At 44.0% G+C, this 15,758-nt stretch overlaps 2 protein-coding genes across 3 annotated transcripts in view; both read right to left on the bottom strand.

The window, feature by feature from the left end:
• Positions 1–392: 392 nt before the first annotated feature.
• Positions 393–2,455, bottom strand: Ch25h (cholesterol 25-hydroxylase). The gene has a single exon (XM_052186975.1). It carries the CDS (start codon positions 1,732–1,734, stop codon positions 841–843), a length of 894 nt encoding a protein of 297 aa, XP_052042935.1. The 5' UTR covers positions 1,735–2,455; the 3' UTR covers positions 393–840.
• A 7,051-nt stretch (positions 2,456–9,506) lies between these two features.
• Lipa (lipase A, lysosomal acid type) overlaps positions 9,507–15,758 on the bottom strand; it is a 33,302-nt gene continuing 27,050 nt past the window's right edge. For both annotated transcript variants that reach the window (XM_052186956.1, XM_052186963.1), the window contains 2 exons: positions 11,988–12,059; positions 9,507–11,214 (listed from right to left, as the gene is read on the bottom strand). In XM_052186956.1, coding sequence (XP_052042916.1) covers positions 10,981–11,214; positions 11,988–12,059 — 306 coding nt within the window. In that variant the 3' untranslated portion in view covers positions 9,507–10,980. The remainder of the gene's footprint in view (positions 11,215–11,987; positions 12,060–15,758) is intronic.

The following is a 15,758-nucleotide window of genomic DNA, read 5'->3' as shown; positions in this document are numbered from 1 at the left end:
ACACTGCCTTAAAATGGAGCGTGATTTATCATCGTCCCTAATGCACTGACTTGACTTATCAAGACATCACTCTGATGTTCTGATTCTAAGTTACCCTACACATAACACTCCAACAATACGGTGACTGATGCTAATCCCCTATAAAAGTAATATACAGAACAAGTTTTTCATGTGCTTCTTATGTCAAAACCAGACAAAAAGCATTCTAAATTCAAGTGGTCAGATAGCCCCTAGTCTTCTTCCCAAAGCTATCCCCCAGCCCCCACCAATACCTACCACCATGTCTCTTGCCATGGCAGGACTGGTAGATGCTTCAAAGAATACTGAGAATACACATACACACACATACTTCCTTTTTAGTTTTTAATCCATCAGGTCCATCAGGAGCCAATGCTTGTTTAGTTCATATTCTTTTTATTTTTAAAATATGAATAAAAATTCTTTCAATATAAATATATCATTTCCTTCAAAAGTAGAAAAATATACTATAACCTTGGTCACTGCCCAGCAGGAACAAATTTGATTATTTAAAGAGTCAGAAATTAGATTTTCCATCAACATGTGTGGTTAGCCCAGTTCCAGTGCAATTTCATACTTAGGAAAGTCTTGGTCCTAGAAACAAAATCATTCTAGAGATCATGATTTAAATACACCACAGTGAAGGTCTAACTTGTGTCCACAAGTCAACGACACCAGGATGAGTTGAAATTTGACACCAAGACTACAATTAAATTCATATACAAACATATAAATTACTTTGTTGGGCTGTAGAAATACATTAGAATTTATAGCAGTGTTCATCACTTTAAAAGTTACTAACTTCTGAAAAAAAAAAAAAACTCAAGTCTGTCTCTTCTTGTTGAAGTGTACAGTGCATAGCTCTCCGGAGTCCAAGCAGCGCTTACCGCAGGCACACAGGCGCTCTGGGAGGGGCGCGGACCGCAAGGTGCCCAGCAGTTTGTCCCAGTGTGTGAAGTAGGGAGCAAAGTTGCAGTTAAACTGAGAGTGATGCAGGTCGTGGTGAGCAACACCCCCATACCAGCCAAAGGGCACAAGTCTGTGAGTAGACCACGGGAAGTCGTAGCCAGAGTGGTCCTCCACCGACAGCCAGATGTTAAGCAAGTGAAAGGTAAAGGTGGTGAGTGGGTGACATTGAAGCATCGCGACGTTCAACACGTCGAAGAAGGTCAGAGAAAGCAGCTCCCAGACGCTCATGTATTGGGTAGCCAGCGCGAAGGAGGACGAGTTCTGGTGATGCACCTTGTGGAAGGTGCGGTACAGCCAGGGCACCTTATGGTGCAGCAGGTGCCAGGCGAAGAACTCAGTGTCGAAGAGCAGCAGGCAGATCAGGATGTGACTCAGGAGCTGGGACAGCTCCGGGGCCTCCCGCGGCAGGAGCGCGGGGCTGCGCGCCCAGTGCAGCAGCGTCACCGGGAACACGAACACCAGGTGCTGGTAGAGTGTCAGCCCCAGGCAGGGCAGAAGCTGCCTTACGGAAGGCGAGAAGTCCGGGTGGATCTTGTAGCGTCGCAGGATGGGCACCCAGGGATACAGGACGTCCAGCACCACGAACGGTAGGCAGAAGCTCACATAAGTGAGGATAGAAAAGGTGACTGGGAAGAAGGGTGAGCCCGCGAACGACTCCCTGGTCCTTATGGTGTCCCAGAGGGGCTGCAGGAGCAGCTGGCTGGAACAGTCCAGGTCTTGGAGCTCCGAACCGTTGTGGCAGCCCATGCTGAGACTGTGTCCCACAGTTGTGGTCTCCCCAGGCCCTCCGACTTTTCTTTGGACTGCGGCCCCGCCCCCCAGTGACGTCAGCCTTCCTTCCCTCTCTTCCCTTCTACGGAATTTTGCTTAAATAGCCCGAATTATGTATTTGGTTCCTGTCTATGTCCTGGTTTATAGCTGCATCAAACCTCTGCTTAATGGGTGCAGCATCCCTTAAAGTCGTTCCCCTGACTGTTCGCTCGCCTTTCAACTGACATACTGTTGACACAGGAGTAAGCGATTCTGCCTTGGGACAATTCACCGGCCACCACCGCTACAAACTAATGAGTTCATCGCCCTCAGAAAGTGCTGTTCCCCGACCAAAGCAGAAGTCCCTGAGTTTTAAAATACCTGTATTTGAATGTGTAAAGACTTACTCTACATCTTGGGGATCTCTTGAGTGTGCGCACCTCACCCCGCAGTGCTGGTACTAGGTCCGTTTCAAACAGCGATTGTGTCCCTTACAGAGAGGGAGCCTGGCATAGGCACCGTCCAAAAAGGAGCAGTCAGGCTCGCAGCCTTTTGGCGCGGAAGACTCTCTGGCTCTGGTACCCTTAAAGCCAGCAGTGTCCTGCAGAGAGATCGGGTCCTGCTAGACTGCAGTCCAGAGGGCTTTGCTCTGGATTGGAGAACGGAGGATGCTGGGCTTGACACCCACAATGGCTCAATTGGGCCAAACCTCAAAGGGCGGTGGAGAGGGGTGATCTGCTCAATCTCATAGCTTCCCGGGAGATCTCTCATCTCCCCTGCCATTTCCTGGAGGTTCCTTTGGCTCCGATTTCTACCAGTCTCCAGTTTTTCCCTACTCCTCAACTCCTGGGCACCCTTTCAGACACTGGGACTGGTCAGCCAAGGATCAGTACAGGAGGTCAGTACTATGTCCCAGAAGAACCACCCCCCCCCCACCCGCGCAGAGAGCCCCCGCACAGAAATCAGGCCCAGGTGGCTGACACGTGGTACAGAGACCCCAGAGGAAAGCCAGGGGCCATTCTCCCCGTGTTTCTTGTATTTGTGTCTTTACAGCGGCTTTTCTCTGCAGGAAGCTGACATAGTCTTATGCAAGCTTGTGTTTCTTGTGTTATTTTCCAAGGAAAACAGCGATAGTAGTTCTAGGAGCCTGCTGCAAACCCTGATAGAAAAGAGGGGGGTGGGTGGCCTGTAACCTCTGCCTGCTCCCTGCCAGGCCCAAGCCAAGATTGTGTTGTGATTTACACTCCTCAAGAACTGGCTCCCATATTTGTCAGGAAGGGGGAGGTGACCCCATTACTGTGGTTCCATGGCTCTCTATCTAAGGACTTAGCACATACAACCAAAGGACATAAGACACACGATCATTTTAACTTTGTACTTCACAGGTAACCACTAAGATATTTGGAATTAAATGCAAATATTAAGATTTTTTTACATGAAGAAAGGAAAGAAGGATCTATTATAAGAAACAAACACATATTGTAAAACTATCTAACAATAAATGGGCCCAACATATACCCAGGTGTGTGTGTCTGTGTGTATGTGTTATAATAAACAGGTTCATTTTATATTGAGGAAACAAACATACACAATAGGTAAGTTCATAATTCAAGCTTCCCATTTGGTAGATTTTCCAGAGTTATCACTGTTGGAGAAGGTGCACATCTTCATTCATTCTCCAGAGCCTCTAAACTGTAGCTTTGAGATGCATAGCAACCTCAAAAACCTTAAAAGAAAAATAAAAAACAATTTTATATGACTTATTACAGCCAATATGGAAACCAGCATGGGGTTGTCTCAAAATAAAACTAGCATATAGCCCAGCTCTGCCCTCCTGGCCATAAACTAAAGGACTCTACATCCTATTGGTGTAAAAGAAACACAAAGTGCTAGGATGGGCATGAAATGGGATTTGTATAGGAAACATGAGGTCACTCAAGTGGAATGTAGCCAAAGGCGTGCTTGCTGCCTTCAAAATACCCCAAAGACTGTCTGCTAACCAGACCTGCTAGAGATGAGAGACGTTTAGGATGCTAGAATATGTTTACTCACCAGGATTACCAGCCATTAGTCTCTGGTTCCCATGCCAAAGGAGAAAGCTGGCCGACTTCTGAGCAGCCATTAAGCACTGATTCCCATTCCAAAGGCATACCTCTGAAGGACTGCTCATCATGGTGGGTAGTGTCAGGATACAACTGCCGTGAAGTTTTGGTCTGCCATTAAGTCCCCTGTGCTCTCAGCAGGTAGAACATAGTTCTGTCAGGTGCACAAGATAACTGTTGGTGACAACTATTTGAAAAAACAACAATACTGGTGAACTTAAAATAATTCGGATAATATATAATATCTTTGCTGTGTAAATTCCCTATCTGCCTAAGCAGCCAGACTTAGTCTTCTGTCTGTGTTTAGGATGTAACCTGGGGGGTCAGACTTGAAAGAGATTTAAGCATGACAGTGTATCCATTGGAGCCTGGCTCTTGCTCGGGTGTTAGCCTAGGCAGACAAGTTGAGTGCTATAAAGGTTCTTCCTTCATTTCTAAGTATATGGAGTGATTCCTTATCTGGAAGGTACATCATTTTTCCTAACACTACCACAGAGACGTCTGCCTGTCCATGTCGCAGTAGCACAGAAATGAAACCATCCCGGATGCCCATCAACAGATGAATTTATGATGAATATGTAATACATACACATAATGGAATTCGATTTGGTCGTAAAGGAGAATTAAAATTTGGAATTTTCAGGAGTATGGATAGATCTGGACTCAGGGGAGGTAAAAAAAAAACACCACAATAATATCTAATGCCTGGTATGCTAATATTTTAAAGAAAAGACTATAAACTCACTAAAGTTCCAAGAAAGGAAGAAAAGAAGAAAGAAAGTGAAGAAGGAAGGAAGGAAGGAAGAGAAAGGGAAAAGAAGAGAAAGAGAAAGAGAGAAAGAGGTGGGGAGGTTCCAGTGTGCCATGGGAACATTCTGACACTCTGCTGATATATCTGCCATTGCTGAACCAGGAGTAAGAAGTAATTTTGAGTTTCTTGACAAGCAATGCACAAAAGGAAAGAGGACAGATTTTTCTTAGGCTTCCTTGATGGCTAATAGAAGTAAAACGGGAGGTGGGGAAGCTGCATGTCTCTGGCCTCCCTGTCGATTGGTTTCTTCCAGTTGGATACTAAGAGACTCCTTAATTCCTCTTACAAGCCTATGCTGTTTCCACTCACGTTGTTAGGGCCATTTTCTTCTTTCTCATCCCCTGTGAATGTGGTCCTTTGATGCACATCTCTGAGAAGAGAGGAAGATTTGGGATTTGTTCATTTAAAGGGGAAAAGAAAAAAAGAACTTCAATGTGGGCCGCTCAAGGTTCCAAAGGGACCTCCAGAGCTCAGGACTCGCGAGCTCAGGGTTACAAATGTGTCAGGACAGTTATGAGCAGGTTGAACTCAGCAGACTTACCCCGGTTTCTGTCAGACACACATCGTTCTTTGCTTCTGCCCTCTTTTTCATGCCTGGATGTGTTGGATCTGCTTGCACCCTGCAAAAGATGCGTAGTGTTGCTCGATTTGCATTTAGCTATTCTCTGTGCTGCCAAGACCTTGTGGTGCTCTTGTTCTTGCTGTTTCGGTGGTTCTGTCCTCTGCCACTGTATTTCTCCACACGCTTATGACATCAAACCTGTGAAGCAAAGCCTGTAGCCAGGCCTTCAGGAGGCTCTGTTCCTACCCCTGCGCCTCAAGACGTTACAGAATAGCTGTCCTCCTCCAGTCCCTGCCCAGGAGGTTCATGGGACAGATAGCATGCCCAACTTAGAGATGCAACCATCTCAAGGAGCTCAGTGGTTACAGGCGCCACGGCCTGATGGCAGAGGAGCAGGCCTAACAGTCCAGGCGACTTAACGGAATTTAGTGAACCAAAACAAAGTTGAGCCCTGTGTGGTGTTGGCTAAAGTGAAGAGTTTTCTTGAATTTGCCAAGCCTAATGGCGTTTCTACAGACTCAAAACTGTAATAGTTTCCGAGTGAGTAGAGTCTCTTAGAGCAGGGATCTTAAGATCTGTTTCCACAAAGCTAAGGAAATGTCTGTCCTCCCTCGGTTGCTCTCTCTCCTTCTGCAAGTCTCCTCCCCGCTAACCTCCGTGTGTCACAGAGGAGCCTGGGGGAAGCCTGAAGCATACCAAGCACTCACTGTGTCACTGACCTCACGCCCTCCCATCCCAAAGACTGTTCCAAAGATTCTGCATATTCACTTTAGAAGATAGACTCGAATCTGAAGATAAAATAGGTTTCTGCATTTCGATATTTATTAATTTTTATGTATTTATTGTGAACACTAGCAGATGTATTTTGGATCTTATATTCAAGGGCAGTTGCCCATGTAAATGGCTCTTTTATGATTTCACGTGGCATCAGAACACTTTCTTGTACTTTTCCATTTAATTAAGATTTTGCCATTTCATCTTGGCTTGAACCCTCCTCCGACAGCCTTCAAAGACAAGAATCCTTTCCCCTCCACTTATTCCCAAAGTCCAAACATAATGAACTCAGTCACAAAAGTTATTTGGCACCAACTAAACAAAAGTCTCTGGGAGGCCCCACCAATAGAGCACGTAGCTAGCTAGCAAAGCTAATGATATAGTCTCTTTAAAATGAGTTTGGGGATGTTTTGTTTTGTTTTGTTTTGTTTTGTTTTCCCAGGTGAGATTATTTACACAGATACTTGACTGAAACAACTCTCCTCTGATACATGAGAGATTAGCAGCAAGGCCCCAAGAGGTGGAATAACCTCGAAGATCGAAATATGACATCACGTTTCAAAGAAGAAGAATTAAATATTCTCAGATAGGCCAAGAATAGCCCTAATTAGAGATAAAGAGTCAATTACAGCTGGGGGAGAGTTTTGTTCAGCATTAGTTCTTAGCCAGCCAGGGTTGCTCTCGAAAAGAACATTGAAGCTGCTATTTTGTATTCATTTTCAAGACTGAGGTACCATTAATTAACCTTGGAAGTAATGCTAGACGATGCTAATAAAGAATCCGCGGGATGTCAGCTCTGCCTGCAAAGCCTCCGAGTTCCCTTTATGCTCCTAGTAACCCCGATACTGACGCATATGGCTGCGACTTATCATATGGTGTATAAGTCAGTACTGTCCGTACTAGGGAACTATTACCAGCACCTCTGAAGGAAGCATATGCAGTTGCTCCTAATAAAAAAGTCATAGTATGCCTGTAAAGAAAGAAAAGTGTCACCAGACCCCTACTTCCCCATCAACATGATCAAAGTTTTAGGAGAACACGTGGTTTAAAACATGCAACGTACATTTTTTATAATGTAATCGATGCAAAAAGTCCATCTGATTAGCTTGGAATTAGACTTGAAATCTGCACCTAGTGCAATGCAGCAAAGACTGCTGGATGATCACGGAACGCTTTCCTCAGGATAATTACTTCCTTAGGTCGCGTTTCATGCACCACAAAAAAGCCAAGTGGCTTCTGGTCTTGAGATCTCTCTTTATATTAGAGAATAAATGATAGGGGTTGGAGAGATGGCTCCACAGTTAAGAGCACTGGCTGCTCATGAAGAGGACTCCTGTTCAGACTCCATACTCAGGGACTACGTATGACAACTCCAGTTGCGGGATATCTAATGTCCTCTTTTGGACTCCTGGGGCACTAAACACATGCAGTGCACTCACATATATGCAAGCCAAACACTCAGCCATAAAATATAAAACAACTCATTCTTTAAAACAACAAAGCATCAAGTTACTATTTGAAATGTCTTTATTTATTACATCAACATCTTTTGTGTTCACAAACACAAAATAATCCTTGTTGTTTTGACAATGAAGTCAATAAACATTGGTACTTCTGAATAGTGTGAGTCCTCTGTTGAAAACTTCTCTACTTCCTATCCGCCCGCTGCTCACACCCAATTTTTATTTCTAAGTCATATCTGGGTGGATAGCTATTCCTTAAGAACATCTTCAGATGATATTAATTATATAAAAACTATTTGTTACCCTGGATAGAAATGACCCCAGCCACAGCCCATTAACAAATTACCAACTGGCTTAGGAAGCTTCTAGACGGTTCCTAAGAGGAAGCTCTAAAAACTGTCGTAGGAGCTGGATTTGGTGATGCAAGCTTTTAGTCCCAGCGTTTAGAAGGGGAGGCAGGAGACAAGCCTGGGTACAGTGAGAGTCTGAAAACAAAATAAAACAACCCCAAGGGTATGGTGGCTGGCAAGATTTACAAGTAAAGTCAAGAGCGCCCTCTTGTGGGAATGAGAACAATTATCCACAACCTCCCTCATTCTCTATTGGGATGAAAAAGTGCTTCCCCTTCCTTCATTCTCCATTGTAATTAAAAAACAAACAAACTGTGACTCTTTTCCCTCCCCTTTCATTTTCCATTCTTCATCAATTTCCCCAGAAGAATACACCTTAGAAGGGCTCCAAATAGACAGACGATAAAACACTTGATCTTGGCCTAAAGACTACAGGGCAACAATCCCAAGGAGATGGGATATTAATTTTTATTCCTGTAGGTTACAGCCTTATGGAGATCTTTATGGTTGGCTCAACATAGGACTGGATAAAGCTGGTTGAAAAGACACACACCCCCCACACACACACACCAAACCATCAAAGACCTTCTCACAGACTCCAAGAGAAACTAAATAACACTAGGAAGGCTGGTGGGAATGCAGTTCAGCATTTCACTTGCCTAGAACATGCAAAGATGACCCTTGGCAGGATGGGGGGCGGGGGTGAAGGGGAGTATGGACCACAAAGGTGTATGCATCCAGGACGAGAGAGCAGACGCCAAAAGCCACCAGGACAAGAGCAATCATCTGGCATCTGTATCTGCAGATTTCTCCACCCATTTCTCTATAGAAAAGTTTCCAGCTCGGCAGGCCATAGAAAGCACTGCTGAATGTCAATTGTTCATCCCAGGAATAGTACTGTCCACAGACTCCAGGACATCTAGGAGGCCCACAGCAGTCAGAATGGCTAAGATCAAAACCTCAGGAGAAATCAGGTGTTGGCAAGGATGTGGAGAAAGAGGAACACTCCTCCACCGCTGGTGGGGTTGCAAGCTGGTACAACCACTCTGGAAATCAGTCTGGCGGTTCCTCAGAAAATTGGGCATGATACTACCAGAGGACCCCACTATACCTCTCCTGGGCATATATCCAGAGGATTCTCCAGCATGCAGTAAAGACACATGCTCCACTATGTTCATTGCAACCCTATTTATAATAGCCAGAAGCTGGAAAGATCCCAGATGTCCCAACAGAGGACTGGATACAGAAAATGTGGTATATTCACACTATGGAATACTACTCAGCTATTAACAACAATGAATTCATGAAATTCTTAGGCAAGTGGGTGGAACCGGAGAATGTCATCCTGAGTGAGGCAACCCAATCACAAAAGAAAACACATGGTATGCACTCACTGATAAGCGGATATTAACCCAGAAGCTCGGAATACCCAAGAAACAATTCACATATCAAATGATGCCCAAGGAGAAGGCAGGAGAGGTCCCTGGTCCTGTAAAGGCTCAGTGCAGCAGTGTAGGGGAATACCAGGATAGGGAAGTGGGAAGGGGTTGATTGGGGAGCAGGGGGAGGGAAGAGGGCTTATGGGACTTTCAGGGAGGGGGGATTCAGGAAAGGGGAAATAATTTGAAATGTAAATAAAGAATATATCAAATAAAATAAATAAATAAATATTTAAAAAAAAAAAAAGCAAACACCAGCACACGGATGTTCAGGCTTGTGAGGCTGAGTTTTATTGAAAAGTTTAAATATGAACCTTTAAATTGTTACAAAGCTATATCATTCTCAAAGCAAAATTCCTGAGCTGGGCTCTGTCTGAAAACATCCCTTGTGTGAAAAGGAAACGGACCGCTTGCCATGGGCAACCAGCTTCACACAGGCACCGTACCGGCAGCCACATTCACTTCTGGCAAATTAGTGGTTTGTCCCTCCACAGAAAAGTGACTGGACTACATATGCAGAACCAACACAGCTCATTGTATTAATCTTCAAGTGTTGTTGTTGTTCTTCTTCTTTTTTTTAATCAGTGCAAACTGCTTTTCAAGAGTCTACACTTTTTTTTTTTTTTTTTTTTTTTTTTTGGCTTGGCCTGAAAAATTTTGTTATTGAGGTCTGATGAAACTGAAGAGAGAATTTTTACTCCTGGAGAAGCTGGGATAACACTGGATTTCACTAGGTAACTAGTGCAGGAAAACATGAAAATGTTGTTTAGATAGGTAAGCACAGGAACTCTGGGCTGGAAAGCCCTCTAAGGCAAAAAAGAGATAAGAACTGAGTACTTTGGGTTTTCTTTTTCTCCTTTGTCTTTGGTTTTCTAGAGACAAAGTCTCATTCTCTGGATGAACCCTAATTCTAACAGCAGTCTTCCCGTCTCCATTTCCGGAGAGCTGGGATTGTAGGTTTGTGCTGCCGTGTGAAGCTCTGAGCAAGGAGCTCTACACAGTGTGTTCAAGTCACTAGCAGGTTTATTTTTGCTCGCAAACAATGGCTTGAAATGTCCTGTGTGTGCTCACTTGTGTTGGGTGGGGATATAAAAGCAACTGAGAAGCTTTTCAGTTACAGAGGGTCTGAGGTGATGATTCGGTGAATAAAGGGCTCGCTACACAGAGCACGAGAACCTGAGTTCCTGTCCCTAGAATCAGTGTCAGAAGGCTGGCTAGGACAGCATTGGTGAGGGGGAGGTAGAGACAGACAGATCCTGGAGGCTCACTGGCCAGCCAGTCTCACTGAAAGAGCAGGCTCCCGGCTCAGCAAGAGACCCTGTCTCAAAAAAAAGTAAGGTAGGAAGTGACTGAGGAAGATACCCTGATGTGAGCCCGCCCTTACCTCCACACGAGGAAGGTCTGGCCAGCACACTGTACACACGTATGCATGTATATACACGGCACATATAGACCAAACACAACCGTAAAAGGCAAACAAAAGGATTACAGCGACTTTTTCATGGAACACCCATACTTTCTAAATACTTAAAAGGCATCACTGGTTGTCAGTCACATGAAGCATAAGACAGCTCGCGTGCTTCTTATTAAGCAGAGAGCAACGAACACCTTAGACATGATCATCTTCTTGCACATAAAAAATACAAATGATCTAGACAAGGAAAACACAAGCATTTTACAGAACTTAAGCAAGCATCTGTTCTTTTCCCCCTACTGAAGGGGAAGTATCTCAAGTCTGGAGTTCACTGGTATTTCTTCATTAGACTGATCATTTCATCATACAGCCTCCAGGGGGCGTCCAAACCCCAGATAAAATCCACATGGTCCCACTCAGGAATGGACTTGTGGTACACCAACTTGGGGATTTCCGTCAGTAAGATACTGATGTCACTGGTGTCTGCCAGCCAGTCCCGGCCCCCGCTCCACAAAGCAGTGGGCAGATGCATGTCTTTTATGTTGTACAAGGGGGGAGAACTCTATAAGACAAAAAGGATCATAGAAAGCTTTGCAATTATTCCTGTTATACTTTTCTAAATTTTAACAAACCTCCATTGAAAAACAAATATCTAGTAAGTCTTATTTGAAAGATAAAAACATTAATTTTTTTTTAAAAAATGCGTTTTAAAAATTGCTTCCATTATGTTTTTAATCTCCAGTGAGTATCAAGGTTTTCCCCAGATGTGGAGTGAAGGCAGTAGACCCAACTGAACAGGGAGGCACTATGGGGTCATCTCCTCAAGCCTTCTCCCCTGAATGCAAGGGAAAACACACAAATCCTCCATGCCTCCATTTCCTGATCTTCAAGCCACATGCAAGGGCTATCTCAAGAATTAAGAAAAGCAGAGAGAAAGGCTCTCACGCTTTAGGAAACTCAACAATCAAAAATGGAAATTTGATTTGCACACAGAAGAAGAGTCTTAAAAGCCATGTAATATGTCTGAGGTCTCGAGTCTAGCAGGCTGGCAGCAGCCTGGAGGCTCTTTGGTTCTCAGGAGAATGTTTACGATCCCACTGAGTCACAGTGATCCCTGATGTACAGCCAAGAGGATGGAGACAGAAGACCTGAGCCATCCCACCTCTGACAGATCTGGAAAGGTCTGAGTGGACTGAGGGAAAACGTCATAACCAGGCAATTCTGCCAACAACATTCAGCCCCCCTCCCCAGCCCCCAGCAGAGAGCCCAGCTGACTTCTGGAAGCCTGGGCCAGCTTCGGTGGTGAGTTTTCAAAGCCCGTTTTAAAAGTCTTACCTGGTTGTAATGAAAATAATTCTTTTCACTGCTTCCCCAGTCAAAAGCTTGAAGCTTATGGTATTTAACAACCTAAAAAAAAAAAAAATACAATTTGGAGGGAAAAAAAAAACTTAGCAGACACTGAAATTTATAAGATAATATAAGAGGTTGCTAGAGTTAATTAGGTGCTCAGAAATCAAATTACTCCCCAATCTGGGTCTACTTATCATTTCCAAATAATTATTTAAGATAAAGTTAAAACTGTACTATGCCTTCCTTTACCACATGACTGAATTTCCGACTGAATGGCTGGTAAAGCAGCTATAACCAGAAGGGTTACCCCAATGAGATGAACTTTATCTGTGTGGTGCTTTCCCGATAAAATTTGCTTAAATAGTTAGTGGCTTTATTTGGAGACGGCCACCACGTACACTAACGGTTCTGACACTGAGCAAATAAAGCTGTCTCGCCAAATGACACTGTAACTATCGAGGTTTGCATTCAGCATTCAGCATGGTCTCTCGTGTTCAAACAACAACGACATTTGTGACATGTATGCAGAACTTAGTTTACCACTTTCTCACACATCATGCACACGGATAGAGCACCAGGAGAGCAGGGACGAGCTTGTGACTTAGCCTGAGTTCTTGTGCTCAATTATCAGCACTATTTTAAACAGTTAATCAAATGGGCGTATGTTTATTTTCAACAGAGCTTCTCAAACAGTGAATGACATCAGAATGATAATGAGGTCAGAATAATATGCAGATCCGAGGAACACACCCCCAGAATTCAGATCCAGGATAGATGTGGGAGAGGCCCAGGGGCCTATTTTCATCTGGGTCCTCAGTGGCTAGGCTAGCAGGGTAAAGGCAGGTGAGGACGGGGCTCTCCCAAGAGAAACAAGAACCCAGGCTCTAGACAGGGCTGGAGGGTCAGGCTGTGGAGAAGCAAGAATAGGTTTGGCTGGAGAACAAGAGGATAAGCTTGTCAGATTAGGACTGAAGGATGCTACGATTGCCAATTTGACTAAATTTGGAATTAATTAAGAGACATCTCTAGGCACGGCTGTGTCTATGAGGGTGTTTTTAGACAGATATGTCTAAGGAGGCCAGAAGATCTAGCCTTCATGGGCCTGTGTGGCATCCCATGAACTAGGGTCCTGGACTGAATTTATAAAACAAAACAAATAAACAAACAAACAAAAAACTGGTGGACCATGAGCTGAGCGCCTGCATCATTTCCTAAGGTCGTCTGACTCCTGGTATCAAGGCCCAGTGGGAGAGCCTAGCCGGAGAGCAGTAACGGGAAAACACAGGAACAAGCTGTACAGAGTAACCCCTGCATGGACAGAGGGACATCCCAGTGAGCAGAAGGGCCAAGGGCAAAGGCTGCCTCCACTGAGCTGTGGATTTGAAAATGCTGAAATCAAACTTGGCTAGAGATCAATGCTATGGCCCTCAGCCTGAGACTTTGACCGAGATCAGCTGATTACAGGGGTCAGAATTAGAGCAGAGAGCTGAATTACAGCCAGTTCAGCTGCTCCTATCCAAACTCAGTGCTCATGGGGGGTGGAGGGGCAGGAACACTGAGAATGACATAAGACCCTTCTGTGACAATGACATAGCATGGTCTTGGGGCGGCCACAATCTCAACATGGCCAAGGGCCCCTGAAAGGCCAGGCTGAAACATCTTTGGGAATGGGGCCCTTTTGAAGACATGTTCAAACAGAGAGGTAAAATATTCACACATGTTGGGGGAATTTCAGTATGAGGATTTGTGATGAAAACACATAATCATAACAGAAATACACTTGGGAGTAGCAGGGCCCTGCAAGAAGGGCATTGTGACTTTGAGTGCTTTCCGGGGTCTAAAGCATCTTCTAAGTGGTGAATGTGAGCTGTAACCATGGCACAGACAGCTTGCTCTGGGGGCCTGCTCTAAGCCACAGCAAGCTCTGTCACCTGACACTAAGCTTATCTTGCACTCTGGAGGCCCTGCTCTAAGCCACAGCAAGCTCTGTCACCTGACATTTAGCTTTCTGGATCAAATAATGACCTAAGAAGTAGCTCCTTAAGAGAAACAAGGGCAGTTCAAACCACACTTCTACAGACAAGGCTCTGACCCCCAACCCCCATCAGTGACTTGCACATCTGGCTAGTGGAAGAGGCTGATGGCAGACTTTTTAAAAATACAGATCCCTGTAAATGAAAAAGACTGAGCTACTGATAAATACGATGTGGATCATCTCAAAATAATTATGGGGAGAAAAGCAGCCAGGCAAACATCAAACAAACAAATGTATTATAATATATGTCTCTCCTCACACAAACTCTTGAAAAGGCAAAATACAGTACAGTGGCAGAAAGCAGGTCAGTTGTTGTCACAGAAGGCATTAGGCAGGAACACAAGGGGACTTTTGGAACTGACAAGTGTTTCCTATCATACTTGAGACAATGGCATTATAGGTTATGCCAAAAAAGGTAGCAGGTTGTGCAACTTGCATCGCAATAAAAATGCAAAAAATAAAACAAAAAATAAACAGATGCTCCAGTCCAAATGAATTAGGATCTCTGGGGACCCAGAAGTCTCATTTCATTGTTACTCATTTATTTTTATTTATCACTATTATTGTGTGTACAAGATGAAGGAATGCACACACTTGAGAAGGACAGAGGAGAGGTTTGTGAAGCTGGTTTTCGCCTTCTGCCTTTCTGTGAGTTCTGGGGTTGATTACAAGTTGCCTGGATTGCACAGCCAACACTTCAGCTGCTGAGTCTTCTGCTCACCCACAGGGTTTATTTTTTAAAATATCTTACCTATTTCAGTTTATTTGTGTGTGTGTGTGTGTGTGTGCGCGCGCGCGCGCATGCATATAGAGGTCTGAGGAAAACATGGAGTAGATTCTGACCTTGGACCTTGTTGATTCTAGGGATCAAACTCAGGTCATCAGGCTCAGCGGCAAGTGCCTTTATCCACTGAGCTGTCTCCTAACCCCATATTCTTCATTATTAAAAATCAGTGTTTATGGTCAGTTTTGCAATCTCAAGTGGCATCTGCCCAGTACTCAGTGTCTTTTTCTAAGACATGGTTAAAACACCTTGGTTTGAAGCTTAAGCAGCAAAGTATTTCATGTTTAGCATAATGTTAGTTGGAAAACATCATTCTCAAAGATATGTCCTAAGGTGGAAAATATGTCCTCCATTACTATCACATGGGGACAGAAAAGCAGGTTGTAAAGCCATAGCAGGGAAAAAATAATCCTCTTCAACATTACATATTCTACCTATTGCTGCTTCTTTTGGAAATGATTTAACAAGAGGCATCGAGCAAACTCAGAGAAATTTCCTGCCCCAAATGGAGAGACATTTCCTATTTCAAATGTGCCCTTACTTTCTATATGGGATTATTAAAATAATTTTATTTCCATGTGAAGATCTTTGCCTTTTTTATCTGTATGTGAACTCCAAGTGCTCTGGAACTGACATACGTTGCTTATGTGATAAAATGACCAAGATTTTATTTTAAACTTAGTGGCCCTCATGATTGCCAGGGCTCTGGTTTGTCCACTGATGTTCCAGGCACACTGTATTCATGGGTTACTGCTGAAATGATAGCTTCTTTCTCCCAGAGAACCATATTTCATCAAACATGAAATAAAATAAATCTACTACTACACAATTAAAACATAGGAAGGAAAGGGAAAGGGAGCATAGAAAAGGGATATACAAATCTGAGATGGAAATAAAGGAGAAGGAAGTCAGGGAGAAAAGAAACAATTCATCCCTG

This window comes from Apodemus sylvaticus, chromosome 1 (assembly GCF_947179515.1).
Source record: "Apodemus sylvaticus chromosome 1, mApoSyl1.1, whole genome shotgun sequence".
Taxonomy (NCBI): domain Eukaryota; kingdom Metazoa; phylum Chordata; class Mammalia; order Rodentia; family Muridae; genus Apodemus; species Apodemus sylvaticus.
This window is presented reverse-complemented; position numbering and strand designations above follow the sequence as displayed.

Bases quoted from the DNA above. Each gene is read 5' to 3' on its own strand.
- Ch25h (XM_052186975.1), bottom strand. From the start codon at position 1,734: ATGGGCTGCCACAACGGTTCGGAGCTCCAAGACCTGGACTGTTCCAGC.